The 19,514-nt window shown below is 39.4% G+C and overlaps 4 protein-coding genes across 6 annotated transcripts in view; 3 read left to right on the forward strand and 1 right to left on the reverse strand.

Annotated features, from left to right (window-relative positions):
• LOC102313371 (cytochrome P450 2G1) overlaps positions 1-4,361 on the forward strand; it is an 18,873-nt gene extending 14,512 nt beyond the window's left edge. The window contains exons 4-9 of the mRNA XM_042224846.1: positions 392-552; positions 1,351-1,527; positions 1,728-1,869; positions 2,014-2,201; positions 2,328-2,469; positions 2,642-4,361. Of these exons, the coding sequence (XP_042080780.1) occupies positions 392-552; positions 1,351-1,527; positions 1,728-1,869; positions 2,014-2,201; positions 2,328-2,469; positions 2,642-2,823 (992 nt within the window). The 3' untranslated portion in view covers positions 2,824-4,361. The remainder of the gene's footprint in view (positions 1-391; positions 553-1,350; positions 1,528-1,727; positions 1,870-2,013; positions 2,202-2,327; positions 2,470-2,641) is intronic.
• Positions 4,267-6,246, forward strand: LOC121815203 (cytochrome P450 2C1-like). Its single transcript, XM_042224842.1, has 3 exons — positions 4,267-4,290; positions 5,213-5,375; positions 5,517-6,246. Exons 1-3 carry the CDS (start codon positions 4,267-4,269, stop codon positions 5,684-5,686), a joined length of 357 nt encoding a protein of 118 aa, XP_042080776.1. The 3' UTR covers positions 5,687-6,246.
• Positions 6,247-8,122: 1,876 nt separating this feature from the next.
• On the forward strand, positions 8,123-13,413 carry LOC102313282 (cytochrome P450 2F3-like). Its single transcript, XM_042224847.1, has 8 exons — positions 8,123-8,902; positions 9,219-9,381; positions 9,468-9,617; positions 10,436-10,596; positions 10,738-10,914; positions 11,526-11,708; positions 11,799-11,940; positions 12,158-13,413. Exons 1-8 carry the CDS (start codon positions 8,867-8,869, stop codon positions 12,337-12,339), a joined length of 1,194 nt encoding a protein of 397 aa, XP_042080781.1. The 5' UTR covers positions 8,123-8,866; the 3' UTR covers positions 12,340-13,413.
• A 45-nt stretch (positions 13,414-13,458) lies between these two features.
• Positions 13,459-19,084, reverse strand: LOC102313788 (cyclin-dependent kinase-like 1). Of its 3 annotated transcripts, none has more exons than XM_042224849.1 (10): positions 18,995-19,084; positions 17,501-17,690; positions 17,191-17,312; positions 16,143-16,215; positions 15,159-15,249; positions 14,639-14,839; positions 14,222-14,304; positions 14,078-14,134; positions 13,747-13,899; positions 13,459-13,577 (listed from the first exon to the last, which is right to left on the reverse strand). In XM_042224849.1, exons 2-10 carry the CDS (start codon positions 17,666-17,668, stop codon positions 13,482-13,484), a joined length of 1,044 nt encoding a protein of 347 aa, XP_042080783.1. In that variant the 5' UTR covers positions 17,669-17,690; positions 18,995-19,084; the 3' UTR covers positions 13,459-13,481. The 3 variants fall into 3 exon arrangements, with proteins under 3 accessions (XP_042080783.1, XP_005932626.1, XP_042080782.1); XM_005932564.3 differs by lacking the exon at positions 18,995-19,084 and adding an exon at positions 18,213-18,338; XM_042224848.1 differs by lacking the exon at positions 18,995-19,084 and adding an exon at positions 17,855-18,190.
• Positions 19,085-19,514: the final 430 nt, after the last annotated feature.

Below are 19,514 nucleotides of genomic sequence, written 5' to 3' on the forward strand. Positions count from 1 at the left end.
AATCTAAATTGCCCATAGGTGTGAATGCGGGAGTGAGTGCGACTGGTTGTTTTTCCCTGTGTGTTGGCCCTGCGACAGACTGGCGACCTGTCCAGGGCGTACCCTGCCTCTCGCCCTATGACAGCTGGGATAGGCTCCTGCGACACTGAAAAGGATAGGCGGAAGCGAATGGATGGATGCATCATTCCAAACTAAAAATTCACAAAAAGACCATAAACTCGAAAAGGGTCACAGACCCAGCCAACTGACAGAAAGTTTCTTACTGTCAAATCTTTCTTCAAAAGAAACTAAACTAAAGTAGATGATTTATTTAAATAAAAACCTAACATTTGCATTTTTAATTCGTAACTTTGCTAACTATTTCCAACTGTCTTTTTCCTTTTTTATCCAGGTAAACCATTTGACCCCCAATTTGTGTTAAGCGGCACTGTTTCTAATGTGATCTGCTGCCTGGTTTTTGGGGAACGCTTCAGTTTTGAAGACAAGCAGTTCCTGCACCTTCTGACCATCATAACTAAGATCTTAAGGTTCAACAGTACTCCTCTTGGTCAGGTCAGTGGACATGATTACAAAAAAAAAGTTAACATATAAAAAAAACAACAACATACTGATCAGATAGTTCTGCATTTTTTTACCTCCAAACCAACAGCGCTGAAGTGTCACAGTTAGCACTGGCCAACCGTGGGGATGTGATGAAGGAGGACCCAAATGCTAGACTCTTTATGATAAACAGTGCCTTTATTTACAGTGGTGTAGAATAATAAATCCCAGTGTGTTCCCTTGACTCCCACGTCGTGTCTTCCACCCACAAGTCCGTGCTCTTCTGCTCCTGTGTGTCCGCGCACCCAGTGCTCGCTGCTCTTGTCTTCCATGCTCCTTCCTGGAGAAAATAACAAAGAAGCAACGGTCAGGACACTCAGGCATGCGCTCACGAAGCCCACTAACATGGAGTCTCACACAACGATCCCACACCAAGACGCGCTCAGCCACACTCTTAAGTAGCTCCCCGACTAGGCTTCATTAGCTGCAGGTGCGTGTGATCATCTGCTTTAGGTGTGGCCAGTCTCCAGACGGGACACACCCACCAGGCCTGCCTGAAACCCAGTGCTCACTCACAGACACATCCACTTGCCTGTACATACAAGCATGGAGAACACAAGAACAGCAGCACAGTGCAGCCAACATACATAATATATTATATTAGTCCATAGCTGCTCATGGACCCTGGGTCGCTCAGATCCAGGTCCCTGACATGAAGTGTGTTGTCTAAAGAATTAATACTCAGTAATACTGATTGCATATTTTCATACGTCTTTAGACAAATAAAGCTGCTGTTTTTCCCTCCTGAAGATGCACAACATCTTTCCCTGGCTCATGGAGCATCTTCCTGGCTACCACCAAACTGTTTTTGGGCATGCAGAGGAGGCCAGAGATTTTATCGAGAGGAAAATCCAAGAGCACAAACAGACACTGGACCCCAGCTCCCCCAGAGACTACATTGACTGCTTCCTCATCAGAATGAATCAGGTTGGAAAGAACTGAAGGATCAGTTGCTTTATTAAGGGCACTTTGCATTGTGTCGTTCTTTTTTCCATATTTGCATTAAACAGGTTGGAATTATTTAAACTATATTTCGAGCTGGTCTGTTATGTGCTGCTAAAAAGGCATTTGAGTATTTTAAATTTGGTTTCTGTTGAGACAACAATATTCCTAATTTGTCTCCTTAGGAAAAGGACAATCCCTCAAGTGAGTTCAATTATGACAACTTGGTTTCTACTGTACTGAATCTGTTTGTTGCTGGAACAGAGACCACCAGCTCCACCCTGAGATATGCTCTCACTGTGCTGATTAAATACCCCAAAATACAGGGTAGGTGTACAGAAAAAAGTATTACCAACTTGCTTTTAGCCCTAAATATATTATAGTTAGGGATAAGTCTGTTTGTGAGTCTAAAACTTAGCAGTCATTACAAACAGATCAGAGCGGTTATAATTTTTGTTTTGCTTTTTCCAGAGAAAATGCAGCAAGAGATTGACACTGTAATTGGAAAAGATCGTTGTCCCAGGATGCACGACAAGAAGTCCCTCCCATTTTCAGATGCTGTCATCCATGAGGTCCAACGTTTTCTTGACATTGTGCCCTTCAGCATACCTCACTACACACTGAATGACATATCCTTCAGGGGTTATACAATCCCAAAGGTATTCTTAATTCCAAGACATTATACGTATTACAGTCAGTATTAAGTCCATTGTGCATCATGTCAGGGGTTAATGTCAAAAGTATTAAAAGCATCAATAGACTAACAACATATTTGTTCTGAACAGGACACTGTAATTATTCCTTTCTTGCACTCTGTGCTGAAAGAGGAAAAGCAATGGGCCACTCCCAGGTTCTTCAATCCCCAGCACTTCCTGGACCATAACGGCAACTTCAAGAAAAATCCTGCATTCATGCCATTCTCTGCAGGTACATAAAGTCCTGACACAGTTGATAAATTATACAATCTTCAGCTGTAGCTCTATATAAATCAGCTAACCTGGCCTCAAGGCACTTATTATAGTAAGGTAGAAACCCTAAAATAATAAGAACAAGCAATTTTGGTTACCATAGAGTGATTTGTGATTGTGTGTCTTTACAGGGAAGAGAGCGTGTGTTGGCGAGTCTCTTGCTCGTATGGAGCTTTTTATCTTCGTAGTCTCACTGCTGCAGGATTTCACCTTTTCCTGTGAAGGAGGCCCTGACAGTGTAGACCTCGATCCAGAGTACAGCAGCTTTGCCAATTTACCTCGAAGTCATCAAATCATAGCTACAGCACGTTAAAATGAGAGCCATTCAGTTTGTCATCATTTGCAGCACTATAACTGACATGGATCTCTACAACATGCTGCATTGCGTTAATGTGGTGCAGTAACATTAAATGCACAATTAAAAGTAGAGTTAAATGAATGTGCAATAAATTTTTGCTGTTATGTCTGTGATATAGAAAAAAGACATGAAATAATAATAATATAAGTGAGATGTGGGGTTTTAGCTGAGAAGGCATGATTTCAAATAATGTGCTGAATCTAAGTTCTAAGAGTTTCTGTAGTGTTTTAAACTAGATAGTGAATTTACTGACAAATTGTTGTTGTTGTTGTTTTTTTTTTGTTTCTTTCATTTTTTTTTTTGTCAAAACACAAACACAGAAACACGATAAAGTTACTCATAGGTTTTATATAATAATTTCAACAAGTCTTCCAGAGTTGATGATAAAGAATATCCACGCCCTGAGTCATTCCTGTGAATCATTAACGTGCAATCTTGGTGAAGAGGACGGAGCTGTTTTACATGTTTTGATTATAGAAATCAGGTCAAATGTTGTAATAGCTGTTTGGCAATGAAATGAGAAATAGGTGTACTAAGGTGAACAGGAAGATCACATGGCTCACCTGTGCTCTAATGCGGTGCTGACATGGTAGACCTAAAGTTAATCATTTGAAAACACAATATAATTTTTGGGTTTTTCTATGTATATATTATTGGTGGGTCTGCCTTAAAATATAAAGCGTCTTGAGGTGATTGTTGTTGTGATTTGGGGCTGTATAAATAAAATTGAATTGAAAATTGAATTGAATTGAAAATGGTCAAAGCATACCATCAGAGCAGCCTGTTATTAGTACTTGTAGAGTGCTCCAATAGAATCCCCATTAACTTAAGAAAAACTAGTCATCCTCTAGTATAGAATTGAAGGATATCCGTCTTCTTCCAGAAGCACATTGCTTTATTCTTTGAAGTCAACCTTCATGTCTGCTTGTTTTTGCATTGTCATCATGATGCTGAAGCACCATGTCTTTATTTTAGGGCTTTATGTTAATATACAACCGTTTTCTATCAATAATTACAAATGTCATGCTCATTGTTTGCAGTATGACATGACTAGTGGGTTTAATTTTTTTCTAAATAAATGATGTAAAATCTAAAAAATATATTATCTCTCTTTATGGTGTTGAAATTAATAAAAAAAATGAATAGTGCATTTACTAATTTCAGGTAACTTGTTGCTGCTCTCTAAATCGATACATAGTTCAAAATTTGGTATAGACACATTATGAGGGATTCCTTGACTCGGTTCAAAATGGAACCAAACCAAATGCAAAAGCAATATAAACAGTATGTGTTGCACTTATAAGTTAACTAATAGCTTGTACAAATTACTTTAGGCCTGTCAACAAAGCATATGTTTTTATGTAAACATCTAGTCTTGAACATTAAATTGTAATCACTATGTTTCTCCTTAGTGCTGAGCAGGTAAACCCAGTTTCATATGAAAAAGAAAATAAACAATCCAAATAAAGTCTGACAAAGATTTTTGTGAAATATTCCTTTCAAATTTAGATCATAAGTATTTACTACTTTAACAGCATTCACTGTAAACATATTTTATGTTTCTACGAGTGAAGCACAGTATTGGATTGCTTGGATTCATTTCACAGAGTTGATTGGTTTGGTAAGAGAGCAGATTTGTATTAGAAACTGAACCTATTTTATAATAGTTATGTATGCTGTTGCAGACAGCGTGTAAATGTTCAAACAGGTGCCAGAGCAGCGTGTGGGCCAAATCTTGATTCCAGTAGAGGGCAGTGTAGACTGTCAAATGAGGATGGTTTACATGTTTTGACTTTATTATTCAAATCAAATGTTGCAACATCTTTTTGTCAATGAGAATCATTAACAAGGTAAAAGTGTGCTAAGGTCCACAAGATTAAAACATCACATTGGTCATGTGTGTCCAACCAGCCAAACCTCTGTTAAATATAAACTAGCTACAGAAGCCAATCACAGAGAGAAAGTAGGTATATAAGGAAGGACAAAAATACAAAATACAACGTTATGGAGTTTTCTGCCACAGTGATCTTGGCAGGGCTAATCTTAGCTCTGCTGTGGCTGTTTAGTGTAAAAAGAAGGAAGTATCGTCTGCCTCCAGGACCTCCAGGATTTTTCATATTGTTAAATTGTTCAGTAACTTAAGAATAAACAAGGGCACACTCCCCAAAAGTGGATTCTGTTCATCTGGAAGTAGCGTTTTGTGGGAGAAACGTTTCGTCACTCATCCAAGTGACTTCTTCAGTCTCAAGCGCACCCTCCATTACTGTTCTGGATTTTTATTTTAGCTGCGTGCTGACGTTGCATGAATACAAAAAAGTTTTTTTTCTTCTTAGCTTTGTCTTAGTTCAGTGAAACCTATGGTCCTGTGATGACACTGTACATGGGCTGGCAGCAGACAGTGGTTCTGGTGGGGTATGATGCTGTGAAAGAAGCCTTGGTGGATCAGGCAGATGACTTCACAGGCAGAATGCCCATACCATTTCTGTTCAAAGCTACCAAGGGCTATGGTAACAAGACACCATATATCATTTTTCAAGACCAGTGATTTCTTTGGCATGATTCTAAGTCAACTTCACATGAAAATAAAGAAATTTCAAATAACAGTTTGTGTAAAAGTTTTTCCTAATCCTGACATTTCATCTTCTCAGGTTTAGCAATCAGTAATGGGGAGCGCTGGCGCCAGCTGCAACGCTTCACACTCACAACCCTGAGAGACTTTGGGATGGGATGCAAGGGGATGGAAGAAGGGATCCAAGAAGTCAGCGAACACTTGAGGGTTCACATACGTACATTTAAAGGTGCGTTTTCCGAACTGTAGTAAAGGGACCTCTGGCTAATACGTCGGGTTCTGTGTCGGGCTCGTAGCCGAAAACTAGCTTTACTTTGTTGTCGATTAAGGTGAAACTCGGGCCGATCCCCAAAATGGTCAAACCTTCATTTCTGGTCTTCACCATGAAGACATTTTTCATTGTCATTGTCATCATGCTGCTGAAGCACCATGTCTGCAGTCTGCAGTTAACTTGTAATATGTAACTCTGTTATATCAATAATTACTTATTATTTGCTTAATAACAAGACTTTAATCAAAAAAAGTGAGTATTGTAGAAGCTTAATTCACAAAGCTTCTACAATACTGTCATCTATTCTTCCATTTAAAGGTGCATTTCATGATCCAGTTGATACTTAACATTAGATATTAGATAAATATAACCCTTCAACTAGATGAACTGCAAACTGCTCAAATTAGACTCTTTCAGTCCCCTGGCTAACCACGTGACTTTAAAAAAATAATAATTTTGGACCCTCTGACAAAGTAAGATAGGGAACAACAAAAGACACACTTAACAATTACAAAACTCTCATTTAACATAACATCAGAATCAGAATCAGAATCAGAATCAGAAAGGGTTTATTGCCAGATGTTGAGCAGGTTTACAACATTAGGAAATTGCTGCGGTGCTTCAGTGCAAACATACTGTCATAAAAATATAAAAATAAGAATAAGAATTAAAAGTGCTAAGTGGATAGATATATACATGATATATACATGAGTGCAGGTGGTGATCAGTGCCAAACATGGAATGATGCAGTGAACACAGCGTAGGGTCATGTGTTAGTGGTGGCAACAGTCATACGGTTATTGTTCATGTGTCCAACAGCAGAGGGGAAGAAACTGTTCTTATGGCGAGAGGTTCTGGTGTGAATGGACCGGAGCCTCCTGCCTGAGGGGAGCAGGTCAAACAGACTGTGTCCAGGGTGAGAAGGGTCAGCTGAGATCCGAGCTGCACGCCGCAGTGTCCTGGAGGTGTACAGGTCCTGCAGAGATGGGAGTCTGCAGCCAATCACCTTCTCAGCAGAGCGCACAACACGCTGCAGTCTCTGTTTGTCCCTGATAGTGGCTCCAGCGTACCACACAGTGATGGAGGAGGTGAGGATGGACTCGATGATTGCAGTGTAGAACTGCATCATCGTCCGTGTTGGCAGGTTGAATTTCTTCAGCTGCCTCAGGAAGTACATCCTCTGCTGGGCTTTTTTAATGACGGAAGTGATGGTGGGCTCCCACTTCAGGTCCTGGGTGATGGTGGTACCCAGGAAGCGGAACGAGTCCACAGAGGTGATGGGGGTGTCAGTCAGGATGATGGGGGGGAGTGGAGAAACATGGCAGAAACCTGACAATGGGAGACAGACAGGGAGAGGAACCAAAATCACAAAGGCCGAACAAAAATAAAAATTCAAAACACAACACCACAAAACTTGAGGAAAAAGATAAAGTGAGTATTTTGAATTTTGGCTTTATTTTGAGTGTCAAAGCAGTGTTACCAATTTGTCCTCTCAGGACATTATGACAGCTTGCTGTCTGCAAAGCCGGATCTTGGCTGGAAGAGAATCCACCAGTTCTAGCCTACAAAACAAGACAGTTCTAAGGAAGAAACAACTTTGGCATAGCTGAATAACTTTTAACTTTTCTGTTACGGTCATCAAAGAATTAAATATGTAACTTCTATGTTATCTAAATAAATCCATAATTGTGCAACACTGCAGTGACACTGCTTATGTATAAACACAACGTCCTCTACCACTTCCATAGAAGATATTTGTTCCAAAGGTTAATTCTTGGAGTAATGCTACTTGTTTGTATGGTTGTATGTTTGAACATACTATTAAACCCAGTAGAAATATTGTTAACCTGAACCCATATTATTCTTGCTCACTCTTGGCTTAAAAATACTAATAACCATAGCTTCATAGCAGACCTTGATTGAACATTCAGTAACTGATTCAAAAATTAAAAAAACAGGAAAAAAATATTGACAGATATCAATGACATCACTTGTATAAAGAAGAAAAAAGGATTTAAACTACTTGCCCCTGTTCTTCCATTTATTTACTACAACTGTAATACTTAACCTTTGATGTACAAACTAAACCTGATAGACCTGGCTTCAGGTACAAACTACAAACCGCAGTCAGTCTAGATTGCTTTATTATGTGTTTTTGTAAATGGCCTGTATTTGTATAGCGCTTTACATAGTCCCTAAGAACGCCAAAGCACTTTACAGGTTCAGTCATCCACCCATTCACACACTGGTAATGGTAAGCTACTGTACATTGTAGCCACAGCTGCCCTGGGGCGCACTGACAGAGGCGAGGCTGCCGGACACTGGCACCACCGGGCCCTCTGACCACCACCAGTAGGCAACGGGTGAAGTGTTTTGCCCAAGGACACAACGACTGAGACTGTCCGAGCCGGGGCTCGAACTGGCAACCTTCCGATTACAAGACAAACTGCCAACTCTTGAGCCAAGGTCGCCCACGATTTTTAATGGAATCTTGTTTCTTTTTCTATTGTTTTTGTCTGCTGAATGTGTTCCTGTGAATGTTCTTGCTATTAATGTAACTTGTTCTTTTTTCTGTTTGTTTAACCTTTTCAAATAAACCCAGATGATATGACAGATTGGAGGCTAAACAAAAAGGTGCTTCGTACTATGGAATAATGCAAATGTTGCTGCCACTGTCTCTAAGACAAAGGTTATTCTTTGCAGTACAGTGGCATTTTCTGCAGAGCTGATTTCCTTCGCTCTCATGTGGGTGTTTAGTAACATAAGCATAAAAAAGGGGTTTTCCTTCAGGACTTACTGTTCTCACACCAATCTGAAATTAAACATGTAACCGACAGATTCAAGTATGACTACAAGGCTGAGCATATTGCTCAACAGCATTCCGCAGCACAGCGTGAAATCCAGGCAAAAGGTTGACCAGCGCCTGACAAGCAGTGTAAATGGCTGCATTTCAATTAGTTCTCTTTTGATCTCTCAGCCATTTCAACTCCAGGGAACAGCAAGAGTTTCTGTCCTGGAAAATCATGGAGTTTTCTGGCACGTTGATTTTAATAGGGGCTGTCTTGACGTTACTGTAGCTTTTCAGCATCAAGAGTCATAGGCAACTTGCCTTACCTCTCGGACCCTCTGCCCTGCCTGTCATCGGAAATGTGCTACAAATGGACAAAAGGGCCCCATTCAAAACTATGCTAAAGGTGACTGAATTACTTCTTAACACATAAACCCCCACATAATGTTTAACACAATGTTCTGACTGTTTTGATTGCAGTATGTATGTGCATGTTTTTGTGCATTCTTATGGAAAAACCACTAAGCTGATTGTTATTTTTATTGTGTAAGACAGCATTATAGTATACCAGTAAACCATTATTTATTTATTTACAGACATCAGCCTCAACTGATTGTCAAAATATTTCATTGCTTGTGGCATAGGATTATGCTTTGGTGTTAAAGATCCCAGGGATTGGTATGTCTGTATAAGCTCACTCATTTTTCCATTTAACCCGTCAGCTCAGTGATAAATATGGCTCGGTGATGACGATGTATCTGGGCCCCCAACGCACAGTGATTTTGTTGGGGTATGATGCTGTGAAGGAGGCGCTGCTGGACCAAGCAGATGACTTCTCTGGCCGAGGACCTATCCCGTTACTTTTCAAAGCTTCCAAAGGCTACGGTAATATAGAGGATTTAATGTTACAATGTGTCTTTTTTGTGAAGGTCATGTTTATGAAACTATGCGTTACTTCTACCTTTCAAAAGGTTTGGGTGTTAGCAATGGAGAGTGTTGGCAACAGCTACGAAGGTTTACCCTGACAACTTTGAGAGACTTTGGGATGGGATGTAAAGGAATGGAAGAGTGGATCCAGGAGGAGAGCAGTCATCTGGTGGGCTGCATTAAAAAGATGAATGGTTGGTATAGAATATGGAAAGGTGACTGTGCTTGTCTTGTGTGTTCAGTTTGTTATATACAGAGTTATAAACAAATATTCACACATTCAAAATAAACTAAACTAAATGATGTTGTACATTTGAGCTTTTGCACCATGTCCATTGTGACTTGCTGTTTGTTTTTTGACCAACACTAAGTGATTTGCAGTCACAAATCATGTGATTATCAAGTTATAAATAAATCAAAAGTTGCTCCAGAAACACCATGTTTTTTGGATCTGTTTTTGTACACATATAAGTAAATGTTGCCTATTTTTACATCATCCTAAAAGCTCTCAGGTAAAACAGTGTCATATATTTTGATGTGATTTTGACTGCTGGTAAGCCCAATTCCCAGTGAATATCAGTAAATGTTAAAGTTCACAGTTTCTCAGGGCTGTTGTACGTGTCAGTTGTCATGATGCTCTTTAGTTTTCTGCTGGATTACTGAGTAACAAAAGACAATTTCCTATCATCTGCAGGCATTTTCTTACACAGGGACTTTTTGTAATGTCTCTGTTAGAATACTGATACTACAATTTTAATCTTTGCATGGCCCTACTGCTTCAAATAAAATACAAAATTAGTTATTAACATTTAAAAATGTACCTTAAACTTTAAAAAAAAAAGCATTTAACACAAATAAACATATATTTTTGATTGAGTGTCGTTGTTGCAACTGTTTTAAGTATTGATAATAATAAAACAGGACTATAATGAAAATTGTTGACTGACTAGTGTCGGTTTGTTGTTTCATGGGTGACACTGATGAATGTCGTTCTTTCTTTTCTTTTTTTTAGCTAAACCCTTTGATCCAACCTTCTTCCTGAGCTGCACCGTGTCCAATGTTATCTGCTGTTTGGTGTTTGGCCAGCGCTTCAGTTATGATGATAAACACTTCCTATACCTTCTGCAGATCATCTCAGACACCTTGAAATTTGGCAGCAGTTCTCAGGGCCAGGTAAAAGCTAAAGTAACAATAACATGAAACTGGCATGGCGGGTGAGTGATTCAATTAAAAACCAAATGTGCCCAAATAATAGCTAGAGTTCAGCAACATTGCAACACAGCAATCGAGTCTTTTTTCTCTCTCTCATCACAGCTCTATAATATCTTCCCACGGTTGATGGAGTGGTTGCCAGGTTCACATCACAATTTGTTTGCCAAACTTGAGGAGATGAGAGCATTTATTATGAATAAAATCCAAGAACATCAGGACACACTGGACGCAAGTTCACCCAGAGATTACATTGACTGCTTCCTCCTAAGACTCAATAAGGTGTGACAGTACTAAATTTAATAACCAGACTAAATCTTTGTGACTTACCTCACTTAGGCTTCTTTTATTTACTGCTGATAATTGCTCTTTTACAAATGTGCATGCCCCCTATTATAAGACAATTCCTTTGCATTGGTATTCCCCTGCAAGTGCATTTTAAAGTCTTTAATTTTAATCTTGAGGTTGTATTGGTAAACTGATAAAATTGTTTTTACTTTCTGGAAAAGCCCATTCCTACAAGCCAGTTCCACTATGACAACTTGGTGTCAACAGTGTTGAATCTTTATCTGGCAGGAACTGAAACCACTAGCTCAACTATCAGATATGCATTAAATGTTCTGATCAAATACCCCCAAATACAAGGTAGAAACAGAAAGCAAATGAAATTCTGCACACTTGCTCTGATGATTTTCTTCTCTTAAAAATAAATAAAACTTCAGACTGAATGACATTATAATTGGTAATTCGTGTTAATTGTTCACTCCAGAAATCTATGTAAAGCAGCACTAAAATATTTGAAAGTCTTTATTTAATCTTATTTTTTGCTGATTTGCTACTGACTTTAGAGCTTTCTCCACTAATTATGTTGCAATTTTCTTCTCATTCCAAAGAGACCATTCAGCAGGAAATTGACACTAGTTGGACAGCGTTGCCCTTGTATGGAAGACAAGAAGTCCCTTCCATATACAGACGCAGTCCTCCATGAAATTCAACGTTTTCTAGATATTATCCCCTTGAGCATCCCTCACTATGCACTACATGGCATTTCTTTCAGGGGTTACACAATTCCCAAGGTATTTTGATGTAATCTATTTTAGTGCTGTTTATGCAGAATGTTCCCAGATAAGAAATGTCCCATCTGATTGAACATCTTTTCTCAACAGGATACACTAATTATTCCCTTGTTGCACTCTGTGCTAAAAGATGAAAAACGGTGGGCAACTCCACGGTCTTTTAACCCCCAGCACTTTCTGGACAACAATGGGAACTTTAAGAAAAACCCTGCATTTCTGCCCTTCTCTGCAGGTAATGATGCACATTTCCTTCTATCCTCCACGCCTTTAGAAAATGTGCTCCTCATTGGATCTACTTTATTAACACATTTTTGTGGTATTATGCCCTTTCCTGGAATATTCTGAGTAAGATTTTTCTGTGAAGAGAAAAATCATAAAACAATCTTTTTTTCCATCACAGTTAGATGTATATTGTTTTTCTCATTGGCTTATTTATGCTCTTCTTCCAGGAAAGAGATCTTGCGTTGGAGAGTCTCTCACTCGCATGGAGATTTTCCTCTTCCTGGTGTCACTGCTGCAACATTTCACTTTCTCTTGCCCTGGCGGGCCTGACAGCATAGACCTCAGCCCTGAGTACAGTGGCTTTGCCAATGTGCCTCGCAGATACACAATTATTGCAACACCCCGGTAGTAATGCTGATTTAAACTATAGTCTGGGTTTTCAATCTTCTAAACTTTTAAGACTGATATCACTAGCTGTTATGATCAATTTTCATGCCCCGTGCTTCAGTGTGTTTTTCTGTCTATATAAATTCTATCATCTTGTTTACAGCATATCCAATGTTGTTCTGTGTGGTATATTTTCTTTTCCCACCTATCTTTCCATGAAATCTCTTGTTTTTAAAGAAAGCATCCTAATCATACAATAAACCACGAGAAGAGATCCATATGAAGTAATTTCATTGATGAATGGGAAATGTTATTAATCATTATGTGAAAAGTTGCTTTGACCAGGAAAAAAAAAAAAGTAGGGCTGTTTATAGTGTATGGTAAACCCTGTCTGTCTACAGCACAGATCACTGAACTATATAACAAGGAGTTAAATCTGTAATTTGATAAGTTTGAGGTCAGGTGATGAATCAAGCCATGTGTCAGGATGCTGGTGTGCCGATGCGTACTCCAGTGGATGGCTGAGTAACAGTGGATGCCTGCATCTGACCTTAGGTATCGCCATTGAGACAGTGGCTGGAGTACATTAAGAACCCATCAAATTATTTAAAGTATTGGCTTTCGTGGTGGGTTTTTATTAAACCTTAAGACTGTGTGAGGAAGTTAAACATCAAGTATACAGGCTAATATCCAGTACTAAATGCTCTTTTTTTGGTTTACATTAACAACATCAACAATGTTTACAGAATCTGAAGATAGATGCATTTGTTTCTCTTATATATGGTAAAATGCTCAACTATTTTAATGTATGATTAGTAATTACTGGATGTATCAGAAAACCAGTATAGTCTTGTAGCCAATTTGCAATGGCACAGTGGTGACTACAAGACATTTGTTTCAATCTTGTAGATGTATCTTTAGCTATGATACGAACAGATTGTGCATTCTTTGCCCTAATCTCAGCTCATAATATATAAACTATTGTTTTTTGTATGAAGAATATCGTTTATATCTATAAGTAATCACAGAATTAAAATCGTATTTTACTTACCACAACATTAACGTATGTTCCTTCAAATCAGCTTATTTAAATGACTGCGCAAAGCAGAACTTTACTCCATCGTTTACACATTCCAGCCACTAAACACTAGATGAATTTATTTATTATATGTTGGGCAGGTGATATTTTTGCTTCACTTGTTTCTTGACTTCTGGTGCAGGTGAGATGTTACTGTTTGGTAACTGAGGCAGGTACTGAGCCTAGAGAGTGAAAGAGAGAAGGAAACAATGTATTAGGATAATGCCTTGTCAGCCTGTGTAGAGTTGCATTCACCGGTTTAAGGACATTTGTAGCTGTAGCAGTGTGGACAATCTCTTTGGGCTTTGGATCATTTTCTTGCACGATTAAACCCCTGTGTGTCACACTGACCCCAGCCTGTCTGCGGCGGGAGCCTCTGTCATGTCGTCTTCCTAGGCGCTCCCCCTCACGGCCATAGTTGAGTCCTCCTTCCTCCTGGAAGTAAGGCAGCTCTAGCAGCTCTTCACAGGACAGGCGCAAAGAAGGATCCATCACCAGGGATGACTGTTAACACAGAGACTTAGCATGAAGCAAAGGCTTTTCAAAATATGTGGACAAACACTGACTCGCTTATACTGGCTGGGCCTGAAGGACTGATTTGGTTAAAAATTGTCTTTGACAAATTGTCCAGTAGCATTAATCATGATGCTGTATCAGCCAGTCTGTATTACACTAAATATACCTTCATAACCTGAAGGGCATGGGGAGACACTCCATGGAAGCGCTTTTCCAAAGGTTCCTATAGCAAAAAAAAAAAAAAAAGTATATAACCCCATTCATTATGACTTCATTATGAACACAGATTTGGTTTTAATAGTTTTCATACCATTGTATCAGGCTCAGGAATGCTAACTCCACTGAAGAAAACATTGGAGCGGAAGACCTGCTGGTGATGGGGGATCAGGTCACCTACGGTCAGAAATCTGATTATTAACCCAGCCTGTCTGTGAAAAGTTTCTTGTTGTCTGAGGGTGTGTTCGGACCTAAACCAGTTTGGCTCAGTTCACACAAAATAGCAATTTGCATGCAATGGGTGCAATGAGCTAACAATACTGTGAAAAATTTCAAGCAACTAAATAAGAGGAAACAACTCCTATTTTGAGCAACTAGTTCAGTTTCTCTAGTTAGAAAAAAAAAAGCTACCAGACTGTCTGACAGAAGACAGTTCTCCTGATTGTAGATGTAAATTTATGCTGATGTTACATGCAGTGTCATTAGTGTTTTAAACAGCTCTTCAGTCTACCCAGAGTTTTCCTGATGAGGTAGAGCTGGTCAACGTCAGACTTCCCGGGCCAAAGTGGGTTCCCATTGAGGAGCTCGGCAAAGACACAGCCCAAAGCCCACACGTCAACAGGAGGCCCGTACTGAGTATCCCCGACCAGCAGCTCAGGAGCCCGGTACCAGCGGGTTGCTACATAGTCTGTATAGTCATCCTCTGGTCCCGCTAGTATACCAACACAAATACACATGGTGACAACTTATACACATAAACATTAATATACTGAATAATGCACACTAAATAACACATACATAATTGAGGGAGGGATTACAAGACATGGTGAAAGATTACATGTTAATGTATGGTAACATGACACTGAAACGTTACGCAGCAGGGGTAAAGAGAGACTGTACAGTGTCATTTCACTGTACAATGCATTCACTGGAACTCTAAAAGTGAGGTGGCCATGAGCAGGGCTGACATATAGGATCTGTGTTGAATAAGTCATTACAGACAAATTAACACTCTTCCTTGAATGACCTACTCAGAATACGGGCGAAGCCAAAGTCACAAAGCTTGATGACTCCGGTTTTAGTGAGGAGGATGTTCTCTGGCTTTACATCACGGTGAATGCACTGTGAGACAAACAGTCATTATCAGGGATTTAGGCAACATGATATACAGTCTCTTTGTGTCAGAGCCACAAGCTTATGTTAAGGCTGGCAAATTAAAAATGAATGGGGAAGAACAAGAGCAAGAGATTAGAAACCGTCACACTTTTAACTTAATACTGTATGGCTAAGAGTTTATTTTATTTTTTATTTACCAGATAGACTGCCTATGCTTATCTATCTATCTATCTATCTATATATGTGTGCGTATGTGTGCGTGTATAGGAGGGAGCAATAAGGCGAACTGCTCCCCCTACAGGCACCAACTAGTTTTACAGACTGACATTTCAGAAGGGAACCTATTATGACGTGTAACAAACATTGCAATAAAAGCTTTGAGAACATTAAAAATGACTATGAAATAGTATATTTGCTACAATGATGCACAAAAAGGTGCTTATATAGTCGGTAGTTAGATTTAGCTACAGAATTAAGCAGAACTGTGTATCATAAAGAGCAATATATAACATATAAAAACAGATATAAATGTTTGGGAAATAACAATCACTGAAAAAATATATTTAAAAAATGAATATGTTACGGATATCAGATAATTTAACTTATAAAATAACTATATACGTGAGATTTTGCTGAGTAAAAAACAAAAAACACAAAACCCCCCCCCAAAAACAACAAAACTGCATTTTTATATAAATCAAATCAATAAAGACTTGGTTTGATTAATATAAAAAGGAATGCATCAACCATCCTCCACAGTAACTCAAATACCAGTACAGAGGAAAGGAAGTATTACAGCAATGAGCAACTTAACAAAAATAAGGCATGTGCTCACCTGCATTAGATAAATATATGCAAATCATTTAGATGAAGTGCAACATATAATAAAATATACTGACATTGTGTTTGTGGCAGAAGCTGACAGCCTGCAGAGTCTGCCATACTATACTTTTCAGCTGAGCCTCAGGTACCCTAGAGACAACAAGAGACAAAGGAAGGAAAAACAGACAAACTATTTACAAATTACAATGTCCTCATCTGTCATTCCAGCCATTTCAATAAAAGAAGTGGTGTTTTACTCGGCCCTGCGGTCACCCGGGTAATCCTAGGCCTGTCTTTAAAAGCAGCAGCGCCTTTGTTTTCAAGACCAGCTAGAGTTTCTGCTGCACAGTCTCGTGGGAAAAAGAAAAATGGTAAGACAACAGATAGCAGATGTTTTATTATTTTATTCAAGCCCTGTGTACAGGAGCTGCATACAAAAAGATATTTTGTGAAAAGGGTTGGCGTAATAAGCAAATGCTTCAGCCAATACCTTTTGATTAGCCTTGTCTCATGCTTTCTTTCTTTATGGTAGATTTTTGTTCTGTTTTCACTGTTTTTTTTTTCACTGTTTTCACTGAGATTTGAATTTGAATCCTAATCAATAAAATCAAATCAAATCAAATAGCCATTGTGGTTTACGTGAGTTCACGTGACAAAAGCTATACTGAAATCTTGGCTTGTGACCATACATTGCTCAAAGTGCAGAGAAAAGACAAGAGCTATTTTTTCCTACTTTTTGATCCTTCATGTTAAGACTGCCTATTACGCCCTCATTCTACTGCCAGCATTTTCTGTCACCAGAATTTCTTAGCTACAGTCTTGCTCCCTCTTTCTAATTCACCCTGTTCCTTTCTTCTGTCATGCTCCTGTTAGAAATACCAAATACTTCTTTGGCAAACTATTTGCCAAATAGATGACTCCTTAAAACTAAATTCCTTAGTTATAATGTTACTTTATCAACACATCTGGAGGTTGAAGGGAATGATTATTTGAATTTCCAAGTATGTTACCCTTCAGCAGCTCTACCACAACAAACATAACCACTAATCCCAAACTGGCAAAGAGTGAACAGATATTTTAAAAAGTTAATTTGTCACATGCTGTTCCTGTGCTGCTTTGACTTACCCTCGGGGATGTTTGTCAAGCTCATTTAGGACTGTCTGTTCACAGAACTCAAACACCAAGTGGAGCCGCCTTTTCCTCCTGAACACCTCGAGCAGGTTGACCAAATTCACGTGTTTGAGTTGCTAAAAGACGAGCACACATCACAGACACTTCAGTGTCAGTGCTTCACAGCCTGACAAGTTTGAAAAAGGGATTTTTTTTTGTTAAACTCTTTCATCAATTCATGTAGCATGCACATGTGTGTGTGTGCAAGTGTACACGTGTGGTGTGACATGTGGAAAACTTGATACCAGAACTAATGTCTTCTCACCTTCAGCATACGTATTTCTCGCAATGCAATCTTCTTAATAACTGGATCATCTTCAGACTCCACAAACTTCTTGATGGCGACTATTTGGCCAGTATCTCTGTGCCTGCATTTGAACACCACACCGTAGGAACCCTCACCAATTTTGGACAGCTTTTCGTATTTCTCCATTATGGCAGCTGAAAACTGTCACCTGTCAAAAAATAAATGTTCCCCATTTTATTTAAAATCGCTATCGGTGCCATACTTCATCAGTTTTCACTGCAATCTTTCATTACTGGGGATATTTTTTTAAAGGTGGACCCAAATAAAAGTCACAGGGCAAGATATGTGTGTTTGAGGACAAAATTAACTCACGGAGACGTAACCGTTTTCAACGTCTGAGAGGCACACAGGTCCAGAATCTGTCTTTATGTCAGTAGTGAGTCCATCAAACGTCCGCAAAGCTACAAAGAATAGCCATCTCTGGTATTACCTGTCAGGCTCCTTGGTCTTGAATTTACTAATGTCACACTAAAGAGGACTCTCCCCTTCTCGCTTTCATTACTATTTGCTGTTTCCTCTCCCGATGCGTCGCCACCTTGGTAACCCCACAGGTATTATTTCCAATCGGCACAGTCCACTAACTCAGTGCGAGTCATTTTTAACGCAGTGTCCCTTTAAAACGACGCCTCGGAAACGTGTCGACACAGAAATAACACTTCTATAAACTCACCTTTTACCTTACTTGTGGCAAAATGCGCAAAAAGGGCAGAAATGCGTCCCAAACACAGAACATCAATTCACAAAGCCGCCTGCGTAAGACACGCACGTATACACTTTCGTCGTAACTATGGAGACAGGTGACACTAGCCTAAGAGAAGAAGCAAGTAGTAGCAAAAAGTTAATGAGTAGTTTAAATATGTATTATATGGCACATTTTTGTGCATATTGAAGATACAAAAAGGAACTTAACAAAAAAAACAAAACCAAAAAACAAACCCTCGGCCACTTTATTAGGCACACTTGTTCAGGTGCTTGCTCAAGTTTTAATGTGATTAGCAGCAATCCATTGCATTTAGGCATGGAGACATAAGTAAAATCTGATATGTTGAAGTTCAAATTGAGAATCAGAATGGAGAAGAAACGTTATTTAAGTGCCTTTGAACATAGCATGGTTGCTGGTGGCAGATGGCCTAATTTCAAAAAGTATTTCAAAAAGTGATAATTTGCTGGGATATTCCTACAAAACCATCCCCTGAGTTTACAAAGACTGGTCCAAAAAAAGAAGGTATCCAACATACTACAGTTCTCTGGGAAAGGCAACAGTAACTCAAATAACCACTTGTCACAACCAAGGTATGCATAAGAGCAAATCTGAATGCACAATGCCTAGAACCTTGAAGCAGATGGGCTGCAGAAGACTACACTTAGAGCTAGTCCTGTAGGATAAGAGCAGGAAAATGAGGGTACAATTTTCTGCAATTGGAAAGTTATAAAAACATTGCCTGTTCTCACCAGTCTTGATTTCTGCTGGAACATGCAGGTGGAAGGGTCAGAATTCTGCATATATAACATGAAAGCATGGTTCCATCCTGCCTTGTATCAGTGGGTCAGGCTGCTGATGTAAAAGTGCGTGAGGATTATTTCTTGTGACACATTAAGCCCCTTAGAAAAACTGAGCATAATTTAAACACCACATCCTACTTAACAATTGTTGCTTCAAGTAAGAACCTTCACCATGGCCATCCATCTATACCAGGGGTGGGCAACTTCAGGCCTCGAGGGCTGGTGTCCTGCAGGTTTTAGATCTCACCCTAGGTCAGCACACCTGAATCAAGTGATTAGTTCATTACCAGGCCTCTGGAGAACTTCAAGACATGTTGAGGAGGTCATTTAGCCATTTAAATCAGCTATGTTGGATCAAGGACACATCTAAAACCTGCAGGACACCGGCCCTCGAGGCCTGGAGTTGCCCACCCCTGATCTATACCCACGTCCCAATCCAACAGTGCAGGTTTGGGAAGTGATGGAACAG

Source organism: Haplochromis burtoni, unplaced genomic scaffold (genome assembly GCF_018398535.1).
Source record: "Haplochromis burtoni strain Fernald_Lab_line unplaced genomic scaffold, NCSU_Asbu1 Contig_153, whole genome shotgun sequence".
In the NCBI taxonomy this organism is placed as follows: domain Eukaryota; kingdom Metazoa; phylum Chordata; class Actinopteri; order Cichliformes; family Cichlidae; genus Haplochromis; species Haplochromis burtoni.